This window comes from Doryrhamphus excisus, chromosome 1 (assembly GCF_030265055.1).
Source record: "Doryrhamphus excisus isolate RoL2022-K1 chromosome 1, RoL_Dexc_1.0, whole genome shotgun sequence".
Classification (NCBI taxonomy): Eukaryota; Metazoa; Chordata; class Actinopteri; order Syngnathiformes; family Syngnathidae; genus Doryrhamphus; species Doryrhamphus excisus.
Window position 1 is genome coordinate 20,853,243 of NC_080466.1, and position 16,104 is coordinate 20,869,346.

A 16,104-nucleotide genomic window follows, 5' to 3' on the forward strand; every position below is an offset into this window, starting at 1 on the left:
GTCCGATATAAGCGAAATCCGTTATATGCGTATACTGGAAAATGTCCGTTTTACGCATATATCGGATTTATATCCGGTATATGCGTAAATCGGATTTTATCCGTTATAAAAAGGCACTTCCTTGACTATGTTTCCAATGTACCTGGACGCGCAGGCAACGCTGCAAACGCTGCAAATGACGTCGTATAGCGGCCTGTCACGATTCGGCGAATCGGAGCGCCACGATGCGGCCATCCGATATATGCGAGGGAAATTTAATGGACATGCATTGGAACGGGACTGGAGATTTTGTCCGAAATAGGCGAAATCCGTTATAAAAAATCCGATATATGCAATGAATTTTTATTGGAAATGCATTACAGAAAAATCGGTTCTTTTTTATCTGTCCGTTGTGAGCGAATTTCCGATATATGCGAGTCCGATATATCCGAGGTTTACTGTATTACGTTTCATAAGCCTTATTTTGAAGGTGTATGCGTCATGGTCACTCACTGCTGTAAGAGTGAGTAAGTGTAGGTGTCAGATGTCTGGACGTAAGTAGGCGTGAATCAGTATGAAATTGTGTAGTAAGAAGAATATATTCATATTTGGAATCTGTTCATAATAACAGGATTCTGAATGGAATATTCCTCTGCTGCCACATGTTGTGTTTAATATCTGCGGTAACCCATACAGCTGTGACATTTGGAGGCTATTAGAAGTCAGTTGGAGGCGTGAGTCATGTGATGTGCGTGGTAAGAGCGTTGACCAGGCTGAGGTGACGTGGGAGGACCGTGACATGAATGGGAAGGTGGACTCCTTGTGAGTCCAAAGACTTGACCTTTTCTTGAGGAGTTCTCTTTGATGTAAAAGGTGATGTCTGGGTAATTAATGATGTGAAGTCATGGCAGCTTGTCACATCCCTGCGTCCTGCGTTCTTATCTGAGATTTCATTTGTAGCATACGATTAGAATAATAATTCCACTCTTTGCTGCATTCCTGCATCTTGACCTTCGCACCGAAACAATACTTCTTTTGTCTGGATTACTCTGAATCATTTCTCTGTTGGAGAACAATTAAACAAGCCACTGGCTGGCGAGCTACAAAGCCAGCAGCAGTGCCAGCTTGGTGCCAGGAGCTCTTGAGTCTGGACTACACTGTGATAGAGGTCAATTTGACTGAAACCAGCAAAATGCACGCAAATTATGCAGTATGAGTTTATAGAGGGGTGGCACGGCGGTTGAGTGGTTAGCGCGCAGACCTCACAGCTAGGAGACCAGGGTTCAATTCCACCCTCGGCCATCTCTGTGTGGAGTTTGCATGTCCTCCCCGGGTTTTCTCCGGGTACTCCGGTTTCCTCCCACATTCCAAAAACATGCTAGGTTAATTGGTGACTCCAAATTGTCCATAGGTATGAATGTGAGTGTGAATGGTTGTTTGTCTATATGTGCCCTGTGATTGGCTGGCCACCAGTCCAGTCTTACACAAAGACAGCTGGGATAGGCTCCAGTGTACCCACAACACTAGTGACGATAAGCGACATAGAAAATGGATGGATGGATGGATGGACATTTAGTTCACATCCTGTGTGAAAAGAGTGGAAGGTGTTCAAAAAATGTCATGGTAAAATAATGACACTACAGTAAACCTCGGATATATCGGACTCGGATATATCGGAAATTCGCTCACAACGGCCAGATAAAAAAGAACCAATTTTTCTGTAATGCATTTCCAATAAAAATTCATTGCATATATCGGATTTTTTATAACGGATTTCGCCTATTTCGGACAAAATCTCCAGTCCCGTTCCAATGCATTTCCATTAAATTTCCCTTGCATATATCGGATGGCCGCATCGTGGCGCTCCGATTCGCCGAATCGTGACAGGCCGCTATACGACGTCATTTGCAGCGTTTGCAGCGTTGCCTGCGCGTCCAGGTACATTGGAAACATAGTCAAGGAAGTGCCTTTTTATAACGGATAAAATCCGATTTACGCATATATCGGATTTATATCCGGTAAAACGGACATTTTCCGGTATACGCATATAACGGATTTCGCTGATATTGGACAAAACCAGTGGGAACAATTGAATCCGATATATCCGAGGTTTACTGTATAAACCTTGTGCAGGAAATGAGAAATAAGAAGTGATGTGTGTGTATATATACATTAGGGATGTCCGATATTTGCCTTTTTCCTGGGAAAAAAAATCAGATCCATCCATCTTTTTTACAAGTGACAAATCTGTACCTCTTTATAATCAATAAGTAACAAAGAGCAAAGCATAGCCCTTGTGATTGGCTGGCCACCAGTCCAGGGTGTACCCCGCCTCTCGCCCGAAGACAGCTGGGATAGGCTCCAGCACCCCCGCGACCCTCGTGAGGAAAAGCGGTAGAAAATGAATGAATGAATGAATGAATGAGTTTATAGAGACGGTTATGACCATGCTGGTATTGTATATTAAGAAACAGTGCTTCTCACGCTTGAAGGAGATGTTCTCAGAGAGGGTGACTGTACCCCCCGTCTCCATCAGTGCCCCCCCCCCCCCCACCTCTCATTCAGATCCACTGCCCACTGACAAGCTGTCGGCTCCATTCAACTTGAACTAGTCTGCTAAATGAGGCCAAGTCTGCTCGCGGGCCGGACGATAAGCCCACAGACCCACAGAGTGTCCCTGGGCTTACGGCAGCCAACAGCACTGATAATGTACTCTCTCAGCTGTGACAGATAAGGTGACAAAAGAGTGTGAGCATGTGTGTGTGTGTGTGTGTGTGTGTGTGAGACAGAAATAGAATCTACAAGTATCACACAGACCTCCACCCCACCCGACCACATTGTTAAGGGCATGGTCTGAAGGACCTGATTAACATGAGAAGGCAAATGTGTTTCCATTGTGTTTCCTTTCTGGTCTCATCTGCTCTCAATTGGTGCTACAGTGTAAATTAGCAGGAAAACCAGCAAGCTTCTCCTGCTCTAACAAGAGTGTATTTTTTATTAGAGCTGCTAATTGCTTCATTACCTCAGAGGCCAAGGGCAAAGGAGCGTGAGGAACATTATGATGATACCACCATCATATGAAAGCAATTATACATGTCTGATGACATTGCGCTGATGACATCCCTATACTGCGTAATATCTGGGGATTGCTATGATTTGCTGTGATGGCATACTGATCAAGTATCTAATAACTACTTGCAAAGACAATGTTTATTTTTTGCATATCTTTCCTCCTGGCAGCCCATGCACACTGTGGATCTTGTCACGCCAGTTGCCACGGTGATTAACCGCAGTCATGCCTGCCATTCTGCATCAGTCCTGCAGGGAGGTTACTATTAAAACATGTGGCATTTGAAATCATTCGCTATGCCAGTGGCAACTGCTGATTATTTTTATGCTTTACCTATCTGTCTGTTCTGTCATGTCATGCAAGCAAATTCTAATAATTCTTTGCACAGTATTTGTACCCAATAAAGTAGAATGAGGAAAGATTGACATTGATCCATGCCTATCACTGCAGGGCTCTACGTTAAAAACAGAAATGACTTGCCCATGGGGAATCCTTAAGGTGAGAACGACTTGCCCGAACTTGCCCCATGTAAAATGAAAAGACCGCCATAATGATATCATCTCATTTTTTGTGGCATCACATGAGAATCTCAAATAAAATGAGAGTACTACCATAATACCTTACACATCATAGTCGTAGTAAGCAGTGATATTTATAAGTTGTGCACCACAATGAAACATTATTGATTAGGCACATTTGTGTACTAGTAAAGTGTTTTTAATCCAGAAAAAAAAGCTCAATGGTCAAACAATAATTTGTGAAGCAAAGGTGAGAAAAATACACAGAAATGGAAGCGCTAGATTTTGTAGCTTGTGCAAAATCAGCACCTGGTGTTGGATCTAATGGGTGGTGTTTCATTGTGACCACTTCAAATTGTCACAGCAATGTGATTCACTCACCTGTGCCATCATTTGATTTGCTGCCGCTAATAAAATACTTGTTTAGGAGGCACTGGTTCATCACTTTTTGCTGTTTCCTTCAGAATTAGACGATGTTGGCAGCGCCGCCATGACGGATGTTTTCGTAGTCAAACGATCGCTGATTGGTTGATCGCGAACAAGAACGGCTGTGGGTAAAACGCGGACTGTGGATTACGGACCGTGGTCTAAATAAACGATTCTGATTGGTCCATTTCAAGATTTGCAAGGATTGCTTTGCAAATTACCACCGGAATTACACAGTCCGTGTTTTACCAACACCCAACAAGAAAAACTCTTGGCAGTATGGCATGCCAAAGTGCACTTGCCCGACGGGAATATCGCTGATTGGATTTACTTGCCCGAATTTTGTTTTAACTTGCCCCGGGCCATCGGTACACCGATGTCGAGCCCTGCACTGCCTTGCATAGTGTGTTCGAGTTGGCACTTTTTTGCTGATTCAATCGTTATTGTCAATAATGACCCATCTCTTCTCATAATGCAATCTCAATACACAACTTTAGATACATAAGCCAGATTTATACATTCTACATTAAAAACAAAGATTACTTGCCCACGGGGAATCCTTAAGGTGAGAACTACTTGCCCGAACTTGCCCCATGTAAAATGAAAAGACCGCCATAATGATATCATCTCATTTTTGTGGCATCACATGAGAATCTCAAATAAAGATGAAATGATTATCATTTCTTGTGGTTGTTTTCCTACATAGATCATGACGTCGCATGGAAATCTGGATTGTCAAGAGACTTCTAGGGACTTTGCCTTCATAAATAAAAGTACATTCATGATTGAATAAACATTGTGCTTATTAAATAATAAATGACATGAGTCATAAATGAGTTGTTGAAGAATTAGACGATGTTGGCAGGGACGCCATGATAGTCAAACGATCGCTGATTGGGTGATCGCGAACAAGAACGGGTGTGGGGTAAAATGCGGACTGCGGACTGCGGTCTAAATAAACAATTCTGATTGGTCCATTTCAAGATTTGCAAGGATTGGTTTGCAAATTATCACCGGAATTACGCAGTCCGTGTTTTACCAAAACCCAAGAACCGCTTAAAAAAACTCTTGGCAGTATGGCATGCCAAAGTGAACTTGCCCGACGGGAATATCACTGATTGGATTTACTTGCCCGAATTTTGTTTTAACTTACCCCGGGCCATCGGTACATCGTTATTGTCGAGCCCTGATTTACTGGTTGTGAGGAACAGTATCAGTGATGTAACCCGGGATCTTCGGGTGTTTTGCGTCTTTGAACATATACACCCTCACCCAGGCGTCACAGCTGAGGTGGATCAAGCCACAGCTTGTACCCTTTCAGCTTCCCACTGATCCCCTCTCTTGATCCGCAGCCACCTGGAGGCTTTCTCTGCAGCTTCCTTGCCGTTCTTAATGGCTCTTCTCCTCCTCTTGTCTGTGATGCCGAGTACAGTGTAGGCTCTGTACAGGGACTGTTCTGCAAAAACCCTCTGCACCCTCCCACCATTGCAGGTAAGCACCTAACTTTCCATCCTTGCCTCTGGCCCTCTTTCTGTCAAATACCTCCTCCATTTCAATGTATGGAAATGTATACAAGACTGTTGTGAGATCAGCCATGTTGTTTGGTCTAGAGACAGGAAACAAAACTGGAAGTACCAGAGATGAGGATGCTGAGGTTCTCATTGGGAGTGACCAGGATGGATTCAGGAACGAGTACATCAGAGGGACATTACATGTTAGAGGCCTTGGAGATAAATTCATAGAGGCCAGACTGAGATGGTTGGGACATGTCCAGAGGAGAGATAGTGAATATACGTACTGGTAGAAGGATGCTGTGTTTAGAGCTGCCAGGTAGGAGGCATAGAGGAAGACCAAAAGGAGGTTTATGGACGTAGTGAAGGAGGACATGAGGGTAGTTTGTGTGAGAGAGACAGTTGTCAGGAAGACAGGGTTGGATGGAAGAGATTGATTTGCTGTGGTGACCCCTGAAGGGAAAAGTCGAAAGAGAAAGAAGAAGAGTGACCTCCCACTTCTTTACACATAAAAACCATTCCAGAATGTGTATTTTGCATGTGAACGTGTATCAAACACATCATGCTCTTTGAGGAGAGGGTATGGTAGAAAGTGATCCCGGATTAGAGTGGAGAAATCAGTTAAACCTTGCATGAAATTGCTGTCATTGTTGAGTGTACAGCTGCTCTACCCCTGAAGCCTGTTGACTTTTGACAGAACTCACTCAGCTCTCATGTCACAAACTGTACCCAAGGATGTGCATGCGTGAAAGAATATCACTTATTGATGAATGACATTAGAGTGCATAACAGCCATCTTTAATCATGTCTTGATTTTACATTTATTTAGCAACTTACACGGTTGAGAAAACAATGTTTGGGAGAAGGGGATATGAGTGTGTTAATATGTATGCATGTATCGGAAAGAAATGGGGGAGGTGTGTGATGAGGGTCTTAGATTGCGCTGTAATCCTTTCGCCCTGGTTGGAAATGACCCTGCACAGTCTGGGATAAACAATGGGGATGCACACATGCAAAAACAAAAACAATGCCTTGCTCATGACACTGCTTGGATAGTTTTACTTTACTTCATCATGGGAAAATGTCTGCAGCAGACACTGGCTGATCTACTGCAGTTTGAGACGGTTGGTCCTTTTTGTTGGTCCTTTTTTTACTTATGCTTTTGCTGCGAGGTGTCTCAAGAGAGGCTCAAGTGGACAATATTATGTGAGTGTGACAAAAATACCTAGCAAGATTTCATTAGAGAAATTGGCATAACGACAGAGGACGGCGGCAGAAGAAATACACTATATACTCAATATTAGCTGCACTTCTTTTCGTGACCATCATTAAGAATCAAGATTGTTTTGTAATACATATACTATCTGTTGATTCATTGATCATACTGTTTATAAATTATATAATCTGCAATAACCATACTCTACTCTAGTCACTTCACTGCAATACTGTACATATTACTGCTATTATATATTGTCATATCCATACTGTTTATCATCTGTATAATCTACAATAGCCATATTATAGTCATTTCCATACCCTAGTCACTCCATTGCAATACTGTATATATTACTGTTATTATATATTGTCATACCCATACTGTTTATAATCTGTATAATCTACAATAGCCATATTATAGTCATTTATATCCCTGTACATATCCTCACTGTATCATAGTCATAGCCTGTATAGTTTTATTTACATAGATCTGTCCATACTTACTACTAATGTACTTATAAAATTGCACTTCTGGTTGGATGCTAACTGCATTTTGTTGCCCTGTACCAGTGACATGAGCAATAACAATAAAGTTGAATCTAATCTAATCTAATCTAATCTAATCTAAAGTCTTCCCAGATGTTGTAAGAATGAGCACATGTTGCACAATGTGGCGTAAGCATCGAATAAACTACAGGGCTGCAATACAGTAAAGGTAAAAACTACATTTAACAGTTTTTCTATCAACCAAGACTTTCAGTCTTTTTTGTTAATCAGTCCATTTTGCAGTTAATTTTAGCTTCACAGGTATCAGAAATATCTTTGTTTGTCTGCTGCACCACCACTTGAGTTCAATGGCAACACAAACTGGTTGTGTGTGTGTGTGTGTGTGTGTGTGTGTGCATGTGTGAGGGTACACCACTTACAAAACAATATTGGCAACATGTCAGATGCTACATTGAAGTTCATTATTTCAGTTTCTCCACAGGGAATACAACATGGCTGCGAGCCAACCTGTATTTTTGCTGCCTGCTGTCCTGCTGACTCATTCTCTCTGTGGTTACACTGCATCACTTAAACTCAAACATCACTCAACGGTGATGTTAGCACTGATGCTAAATTAACACAACTTGAGAGGGCTCCTGGTTCTGGCACTTGCCATATAAAGACTATATCGTTTTTATTTTTTTTACAGCCATGTTTGAATGACTTCTAATTTACTTCTGTGTATGCATGAAAAGGACCTCTGACTGAAAATCATGCTTAGAGCTGCTTTGTAGTAATTACATTCTTTTTGGAAAACTATTCAATTTACACCTCTGTGTCATTTCAGGAAATAGATTATATACCATATCCTGTTAATCCAAAATCTTTTTATTTTCCTCTACAGTATGACCCAGAGAATTCGGGCTTCATCAGTACAGAGCGGTTCAGGGATCTTTTGGCAACCCATGGCTCAGAGCTCGACCCCCACAAACTTGAAGTTCTCTTGGCCCTGGCAGATGGTAACTCGGATGGAAAGATCTGCTACCAGGATTTTGTCAACCTGGTAAGACACTACCAGATAGGACACCACGGGGAAACTTGTGCATCACAAGTTGTGCACTCAGCTGCAGTGTCTTTTTACTGCCACACGCCCGACATCACTACTTTGTTAGCATATTAGCCAGCACTGTTGTTGTGATCGCATGAGCTCTGTGCGGTCACCGCTTGATAGACGTCTGGAGTCGACATCTTGTATCCGAGTGTCAATATTGGAAATTTGAGATGCAGGCTAATATAATACACATTTTTTTTGCTGCTGTCTTGATACCTGACATCAATATCGGATTGGGACATCCCTACTCACATGCATATTTGCAGAGAGCATATTTGCAGTTTGAGTTACAACTACCATTATTAATAGGAAAATGCTCCCTGACGGATGATAAATTTCCCCTCTTAATGCTCACCCGAACCCAGTTTCAGTTTGACCTTCAAACTGCTGCCTTTTGCATGCTTTCCAATTCAGGCATCTTCAGCTTACTGCTTACTGCTTACAGTACTCAGTAATATATACAGTAATATTTTGCATAGAATTCTATTTTGCATAGAAACAATGATTAGACGACTCTTCTTGGTTTTAATGCCTGGTACAACTGAAAATACAATTGTTTGGACAAATATAATAATGACAACAAAAGCTCATAAGAGCTCATTTAAGAGCCATTTCTATGGTTTTCTTCATATTAACTTTTATGAGCTATTTTCTGTGATCATCATATTTGTCCAAACAAATAGATAAGTTTCAATCTAAAATGTTAATACGATTGAAAGGTAAGAATATCATATGTACTATCTGCATTCATTCATTCATTCATTTTCTACCGCTCTTTCCTCACGAGGGTCGCAGGGGGTGCTGGAGCCTATCCCAGCTGTCTTTGGGCACATATAGACAAACAACCATTCACACTCACATTCATACCTATGGACAATTTGGAGTGGCCAATTAACCTAGCATGTTTTTGGAATGTGGGAGGAAACCGGAGTACCCGGAGAAAACCCACGCATGCACGGGGAGAACATGCAAACTCCACACAGAGATGCCCGAGGGTGGAATTGAACCCTGGTCTCCTAGCTGTGAGGTCTGCGCGCTAACCACTATACGCCGTGCCGCCTTATCTGCATTCATTCAGCAGATAATAGCATGAAGTAATGTTCTTAGTGGTAATGAAGTGCTGGACAGTATATCAGCTATCAGTAAAAAGCCAATATTGAGCATCTCCACATAGTTTTGGTGTCTTGCCCACCTGCAAACGTAGGTTTTTGTCCTAAAAAAAACGTTTCAAAAAGATTTGTCAAAAACACTGGCTTCAGTGTTTGCATACCATAAGAAATCTACAACATTAGCTCACGGGTGATGTGTGTATTGGAATTTGTGCATCACATTTCACATTTGTGCATCAACAGGCTGATTGGATGTTCTCTGGCTCTGTTTTTAGTTCTCTCCAGGAACCAAAGTCGACGTCTTCAAGTTGCCATGTGGGAAACAGACAGGCTTTATTTGTTCTGCTGTCTTCTCATTGCACAGCACTCGCTTTTTATCGTTTTAACTGACAGCTACTGCGTGACGATGCAGTGTTCAAGCCAATGCTCACTCCTTCCCCCATCCCTCCACCTCTTTTTTACATCGCTCTTTTACCTTCACCTCGTTCTCTCATCCTTTGCTTCGGTGCTTGACTCTCTTTCTGTAGAATGTCACTCTGAATGGTTGCCTTATTTGTATCTCCATACCGCATAACATCTTGAGTAGATTTCTGCAACTGTGTTAGGTTACACCTGAATCTTTCTTCTCCAGCTTATCAAGACATGTGTATGGTGGCCTACAAGGCCGAGGCTACCAATTGAGCCAGACGTATGTACACTACTCTAACATTAGCTACTTAAGTGATCAATGATTAACAAAGGCATAAAATATCTACATGTAATGTACCTTGTCAACTTTTTTCTGGGCATCCTCCTCATGTCCTGAACGCCCACTCCCAACAAAGTATTTATACCAGGGGTCTCAAACACGCGGCCCGCGGGCCAAATGTGGCCCACAGGACACTAGTTTGAGGCCCCCGCCTTGATATGAAAGTTTAATGTTAGTGCGGCCCGCGCAAGTTTGATATGGATGCTGTATGGTATCATGTACCCAGAAAAAATTATTACGTTTGATTAATGTTCATGTTAAAAGTTAAATAACTGTTAATAGTTATCCTCCCTATCCATGTGGAAGTGGTAAGTTTTTGGCTATTTAAGTTTAAAGGAAATAACTTGAAGGCTACCGTTTAGGTCGCTAGCTCTCTAGTTTGCGAGTTAGCATGTGTCTCAAGACTCTGCAGTTGCGCAATGTGTTGTAAATAAAAAAAGTATAAATGTGACTACGTATAGTCGTGTTTTGTCATGTCTACAGGGCTCTAATAATACTTTGTTCATTTTAATCTGAAAAAAATAATTTGTCTACCCACCAATTATATGTGGTTTCTTAAGTTTTTATTATTTGCCGTTTTATTATTATTATTATATATATATACTATTTATTACTGATTGATTGATTTTCTTTATTCTTGATTTGTTTATTTATTTTTCATTTTATTTTGTGCAGAAAAATAAAAATTAAGATATTTGAGAACAGTGGAATGTTTTATCAGAGCTTTTATTGTAGAAAATCGGAACCAAAGCACTGAAAAAGTTTGTATATTTTTCTGTTTTTAATAAATGCGTTTGGTTTTTTTTATGTTGTAAAAAAGAGGTAATGATGCAACTCTGCACTAAGGCACTACAAGTTCAGAGCACTTTTAAGCCATAATAATAAATAAAGAGGTCGGCAGGGTCATTTCAATGGAGGAATCACACATGACAGAAAGCATGGAGGAGTGTAATGTGCACAAGGTTACGCATTGTACGGACATTTTAACACATGCACACTCACACACATACATGGTTCGATTCCAAATGTGAAAATAGTTAATGGTGTAATATCTGTAAATAAACTTATTATAAATAATTAATCAAAATAATTTTGATGTAAAACAACCTCGTTTTTTGTTGTTTATGTTGGTATAGTTGTTTAGATAGTTCAGCTGCGACAAAGGCAAAACATATTTATTTCAATTTATTTCCATTTCCTTTTTTTAGTTGGGAACTGATATTTTCCTGAAAAATGACTTATGCTCTACTGCTGATTACTAAAGAACGGAAAGATGAGAGTCTGATCTTTCCTTTGGTATATAATATTTCTATATAGCCTAAGAAATTTTGAAAAATTACTGGGATTGAATGCCTAGTAAACTTTCATTTTGCAACTTGCAGCATTTCTCCGATGCAACTTTGGGTGTTTGTCTGTGTTTTTGGCATTTGCAACATTTTCCCAAAGCATTTGTGTTATGGTGTTTGTGTGTTTTTAGTTTTCTGTGTTTGGAGCGTTTGGACATTGTACTGTGTTTGCCCCTACACACTACATTTTAGGCAAGTCTGAGGGAGCAGTTTGGCAAAGGCTCTTTTGCTTTCCAGCATGAAATCAGGGTCCATGAAGGAATTCTTGAACTATTCTTGAACCCCTTTGGAATGAGCTAGAACAGAGCTCCTGTGCCGCTCTCAGATCCAACATCAGTGACCTTTGCCATGCCGGACTCCTAATTTGTATGGAAAGTTTATACATGAGACTTCTCTACTTCCATCTGTCGTCTATCTCTTTCATGTGTCTTAAGTTCTGCCACACTCGCCCCTCTTATTAAATTATCTTGATTTGTCATTTGTCCCCTTAACCTTTCCTCTTCCCTTTTTCCCAGTCTCCCGCCAGTGCTTGAACGGGCCGCACGTCACATGTGTTTTGTGCCCTGTACAATAAAAGAGAGGAATTGCATTCACATGACATGAAGAATTGACTTTATTTATGGTTCATTGGCTGCACACCAGAGGAGGTCTGTGTATATATGTGTGTGTCCTCCCAGAAAACATCCTATTGAGCACATTTTCACACGTCTTTACATATCTGCAGGACTTTTTTTTTAAAATTAGACTTGGTTGAATATTCATGAGGTTAGTACTTGTCTGAGAACATTCTCATAGAGATAGAAAGACGTGCTTGCGTTCTTTCTGGTGTACGCTTTGCAGGTGGCCATGGTAACTTGTAATCATTTTCCCAGAGTTCTCTTCTCCTGACGGAAAGGCAGAAATAATTGGCCTCGACTGAAGTTCTCTAAACAGTGATCTCTACCGAGACACTAAAGGTCTCATTAAGTAGTGCCAGAAGCTCCTTGGGCCGCAACTTTCACAATACTATCACTAGGGGTGTTATTATTATATTGTATGGTTACCCTATGGCATGGTATGTTATATTGTATTTATTGTTATGTCGGACAAGTTAAGCAACATCACATGGTTAAAATGATACAATTCCTGAATGACCTGGGTTCGAATTTCCGCTTTGGCATCTCTGTGTGGGGTTTGCATGTTCTCCCCGTGTATGCGTGGGTTTTCTCTGGATTCTCCGGTTTCCTCATGCTAGGTTAATTAGCGATTCCAAATCGTCCATAGGTATGAATGTGAGTGTGAATGGTTGTTTGTCTATATGTGCCCTGTGATTGGCTGGCGACCATTCCAGTCTTACACAAAGACAGCTGGGATAGGCTCCAGCGTACCCACAATACTAGTGACGATAAGCGAAATAAAAAATGGATGGATGGATGGACATTTAGTTCACATCCTGTGTGAAAAGAGTGGAAGGTGTTCAAAAAATGTCATGGTAAAATAATGACACTATAAACCAAAGGTAGGGAACCTATGGCTCGGGAGCCAGGTAGGGCTCTTTTGATGACTGTATCTGGCTCTCAAGCGTTTCTTACCACAATAAAAATGTATTTTTGCTAACATTTTAAAGTCAACATCACGGAAATCACTGTTAAAAATAATATTCAAAATCAAACAACTTTCTTATGCATTTTAATCCGTCCATTTATTTTCTACTGCAATACGGCCAACCATATCTATCTTTCCTGATGATATTTTCCAGGTCAAACACCAAAACTTGATTATTACTGGGTAATGCGGTAGTCTACCTCGGTCATTGAGATGTCAACATGTAAATGTAAACTTTCCTCCTTTAGTCAAATAGTCACCTAGCTAAAGCTGCAGAACCAAGCCTTCTGACGAAGATGGCCAAAAGAATGAAATACATGTACGGAGTCTGGTGCAAAACCATGCAGCAGCAGAAGTTGTATTAATGGCAGCAAGTATTTGATTTATTGTTGGACACTGCGCTGCTCACGAAAGTGTGCTGGCCACACCCCATTGGCGTGGGGTAGTGTGCCTGGTCTACGTAATTAGAGCCCATTATATCTAAAACTGTTGGTCTTACATAAAAATGCACACATTTTATTGCATTCAATGTTTAAAAAAATGTATATGGCTCTCACAGATACACATTTTAAAATATCTGGCCTTCATGGCTCTCTTAGCCAAAAAGGTTCCCGACCCCTGCTATAAACCTTGTGCAGGAAATGAGAAATAAGAAGTGATGTGTGTGTGTATATACATTAGGGATGTCCGATATTTGCCTTTTTGCTGGGAAAAAAAAAATCTGATCCATCCATCTTTTTTACGAGTGACAAATCTGTACCTCTTTATAATCAATAAGTAACAAAGAAGCAAAGCATAGCTCAAGGTGGCGAGGTTCAGGTTTAATAATGTTATTAATCACCATTTATATAAACTTCATAAGCACTCAAAATAAAGATGTACGTACATATGATGAAAGTGTTGTGTCAAACCCAGTCCATGCTGTCCTCACAAATATACAGCCTCAATATGACATCCACTCACTGGGTACAGAAAGTCAGAATTGACTTACGGGGGCATGAAATAGAAATAAGATAGAGATCATGGAAGGTGAAGCAGACTGTGGGAGAAAGGGAGGAAGTAGTCATTACGTTGTTATGGAGACTGCTTTAACACACACCAAAAGTTTATGCTGAAAGGCAGCCTCAATGTCAAAGGAGCAAATACTTTTTTTTCCGACACTAATGAGCAGTCTGTTACAAAACTTTATTTTAACCAAATGAATAATTTGACAAACAACAGCAACTGTAGCGCACAAGATGAACAATCGGGTCTGCTACAATTGGAAGACTTTGAGATGCCCCACCCATTAAAAAGGGCATTTTTGTTTGGAGTTGAACTCCTTTGAGGCAGACAGGGATGAGGAGGGGTTTGTTGGTTGCTAGGCGATGAGAATGGCATTCTGTAGTGTGTGTGGGCTGTGCTCAGGGAGCTGTGTGATGAGGCTTTAGCGCTGCATTGACTTAAAGGTTACTACAATATACTGTATGGGCAAAAGTATCGGGACACTTGTCTAATATCAAAGACACTGTGCAGGTCTATGGTGGACCTAAGGTCAGGGCTCTTTTGTCAATTTCGTTCACGCTACACTCACTTGTTTTGTGAATTGAGGCATAGAATTGTTCAAAATGGCTGCACGGCGGTCTAGTGGTTAGCGCGCAGACCTCACAGCTAGGAGACCAGGGTTCAATTCCCACCCTCGGCCATCTCTGTGTGGAGTTTGCATGTTCTCCCTGTGCATGCGTGGGTTTTCTCCGGGTACTCCGGTTTCCTCCCACATTCCAAAAACATGCTAGGTTAATTGGTGACTCCAAATTGTCCATAGGTATGAATGTGAGTGTGAATGGTTGTTTGTCTATATGTGCCCTGTGATTGGCTGGCGACCAGTCCAGGGTGTACCCCGCCTCTCGCCCGAAGACAGCTGGGATAGGCTCCAGCACCCCCCGCGAAAGAAAATGAATGAATGAATGAATTGTTCAAAATGATTTGGGAAGATGAAGAACTGAAGAATATTCTGGTGGCACTAAATGAGAGATGTGTGTCAGTATTTTCTCCCATTTAGTGTATCTCGGTGTCATATGTAAAAGAAATGTCTCCATTCAAATCAAACGCTGTCTTTTCTCCAGATGAGCAACAAGCGCTCTAACAGTTTCCGGAGGGCCATCCTGCAGGGGAGCAGACAAATCAAAGGCAGCAGTCTCCGAGATGAGGTCGGTTTGGGTCTGTCTCAGCGGCTGGTGCGACACGTGGCTTACGAGACGCTGCCCCGCGAAGTCGATCGCAAGTGGTATTTTGACAGCTACAACTACTGGCCCCCACCCTGGCTAATCCTGACCATCACCATTGTCGAGGTAAAATCCCCTATAGTTATAAAACAACGATTTCACTTATCCATGGATGATGATTAATTAATGAATTAATCACACAATAAATTAAAATGAACTTCATCATCAGGACTCTACATTAAAAACAAAAATGACTTGCCCATGGGGAATCCTTAAGGTGAGAACTACTTGCCCGAACTTGCCCCATGTAAAATAAAAAGACCGCCATAATGATATCATCTCATTTTTGTGGCATCACATGAGAATCTCAAATAAAGATTAAATGATTATCAATAGTGTAGATGTATGTTAACATGGCATGCCATACTACCTTACACATGGTAGTCGTAGTAAGCAGTGATATTTATAAGTTGTGCACCACAATGAAACATTATTGAATAGACACATTTGTGTACTAGTAAAGTGTTTTGAATCCAGAAAAAAATGCTCAATGGTCAAAGAATAATTTGTGAAGCAAAGGTGAGAAAAATCCACAGAGAAATGGAAGCGCTAGATTTTGTAGCTTGTGCAAAATCAGCACTTGGTGTTGGATCTAATGGGTGGTGTTTCATTGTGACCACTTCAAATTGTCACAGCAATGTGATTCACTCACCTGTGCCATCATTTGATTTGCTGCCGCTAATAAAATACTTGTTTAGGAGGCACTGGTTCATCACTTTTTGCTGTTTTCCTTCACA

General features: G+C 41.1%; 1 protein-coding gene across 5 annotated transcripts in view; it reads left to right on the forward strand.

Annotated features, from left to right (window-relative positions):
- The window catches only part of rhbdl3 (rhomboid, veinlet-like 3 (Drosophila)), a 45,643-nt gene that overhangs the window by 17,555 nt on the left and 11,984 nt on the right, over nt 1-16,104 (forward strand). For 3 of the 5 annotated variants that reach the window (XM_058069422.1, XM_058069423.1, XM_058069426.1), the window contains 2 exons: nt 8,110-8,268; nt 15,209-15,433. In XM_058069422.1, coding sequence (XP_057925405.1) covers nt 8,110-8,268; nt 15,209-15,433 — 384 coding nt within the window. Of the gene's footprint in view, nt 1-5,425; nt 5,485-8,109; nt 8,269-15,208; nt 15,434-16,104 lie in introns of all 5 variants that reach the window. The other 2 variants (XM_058069425.1, XM_058069424.1) reach the window with 2 other exon arrangements.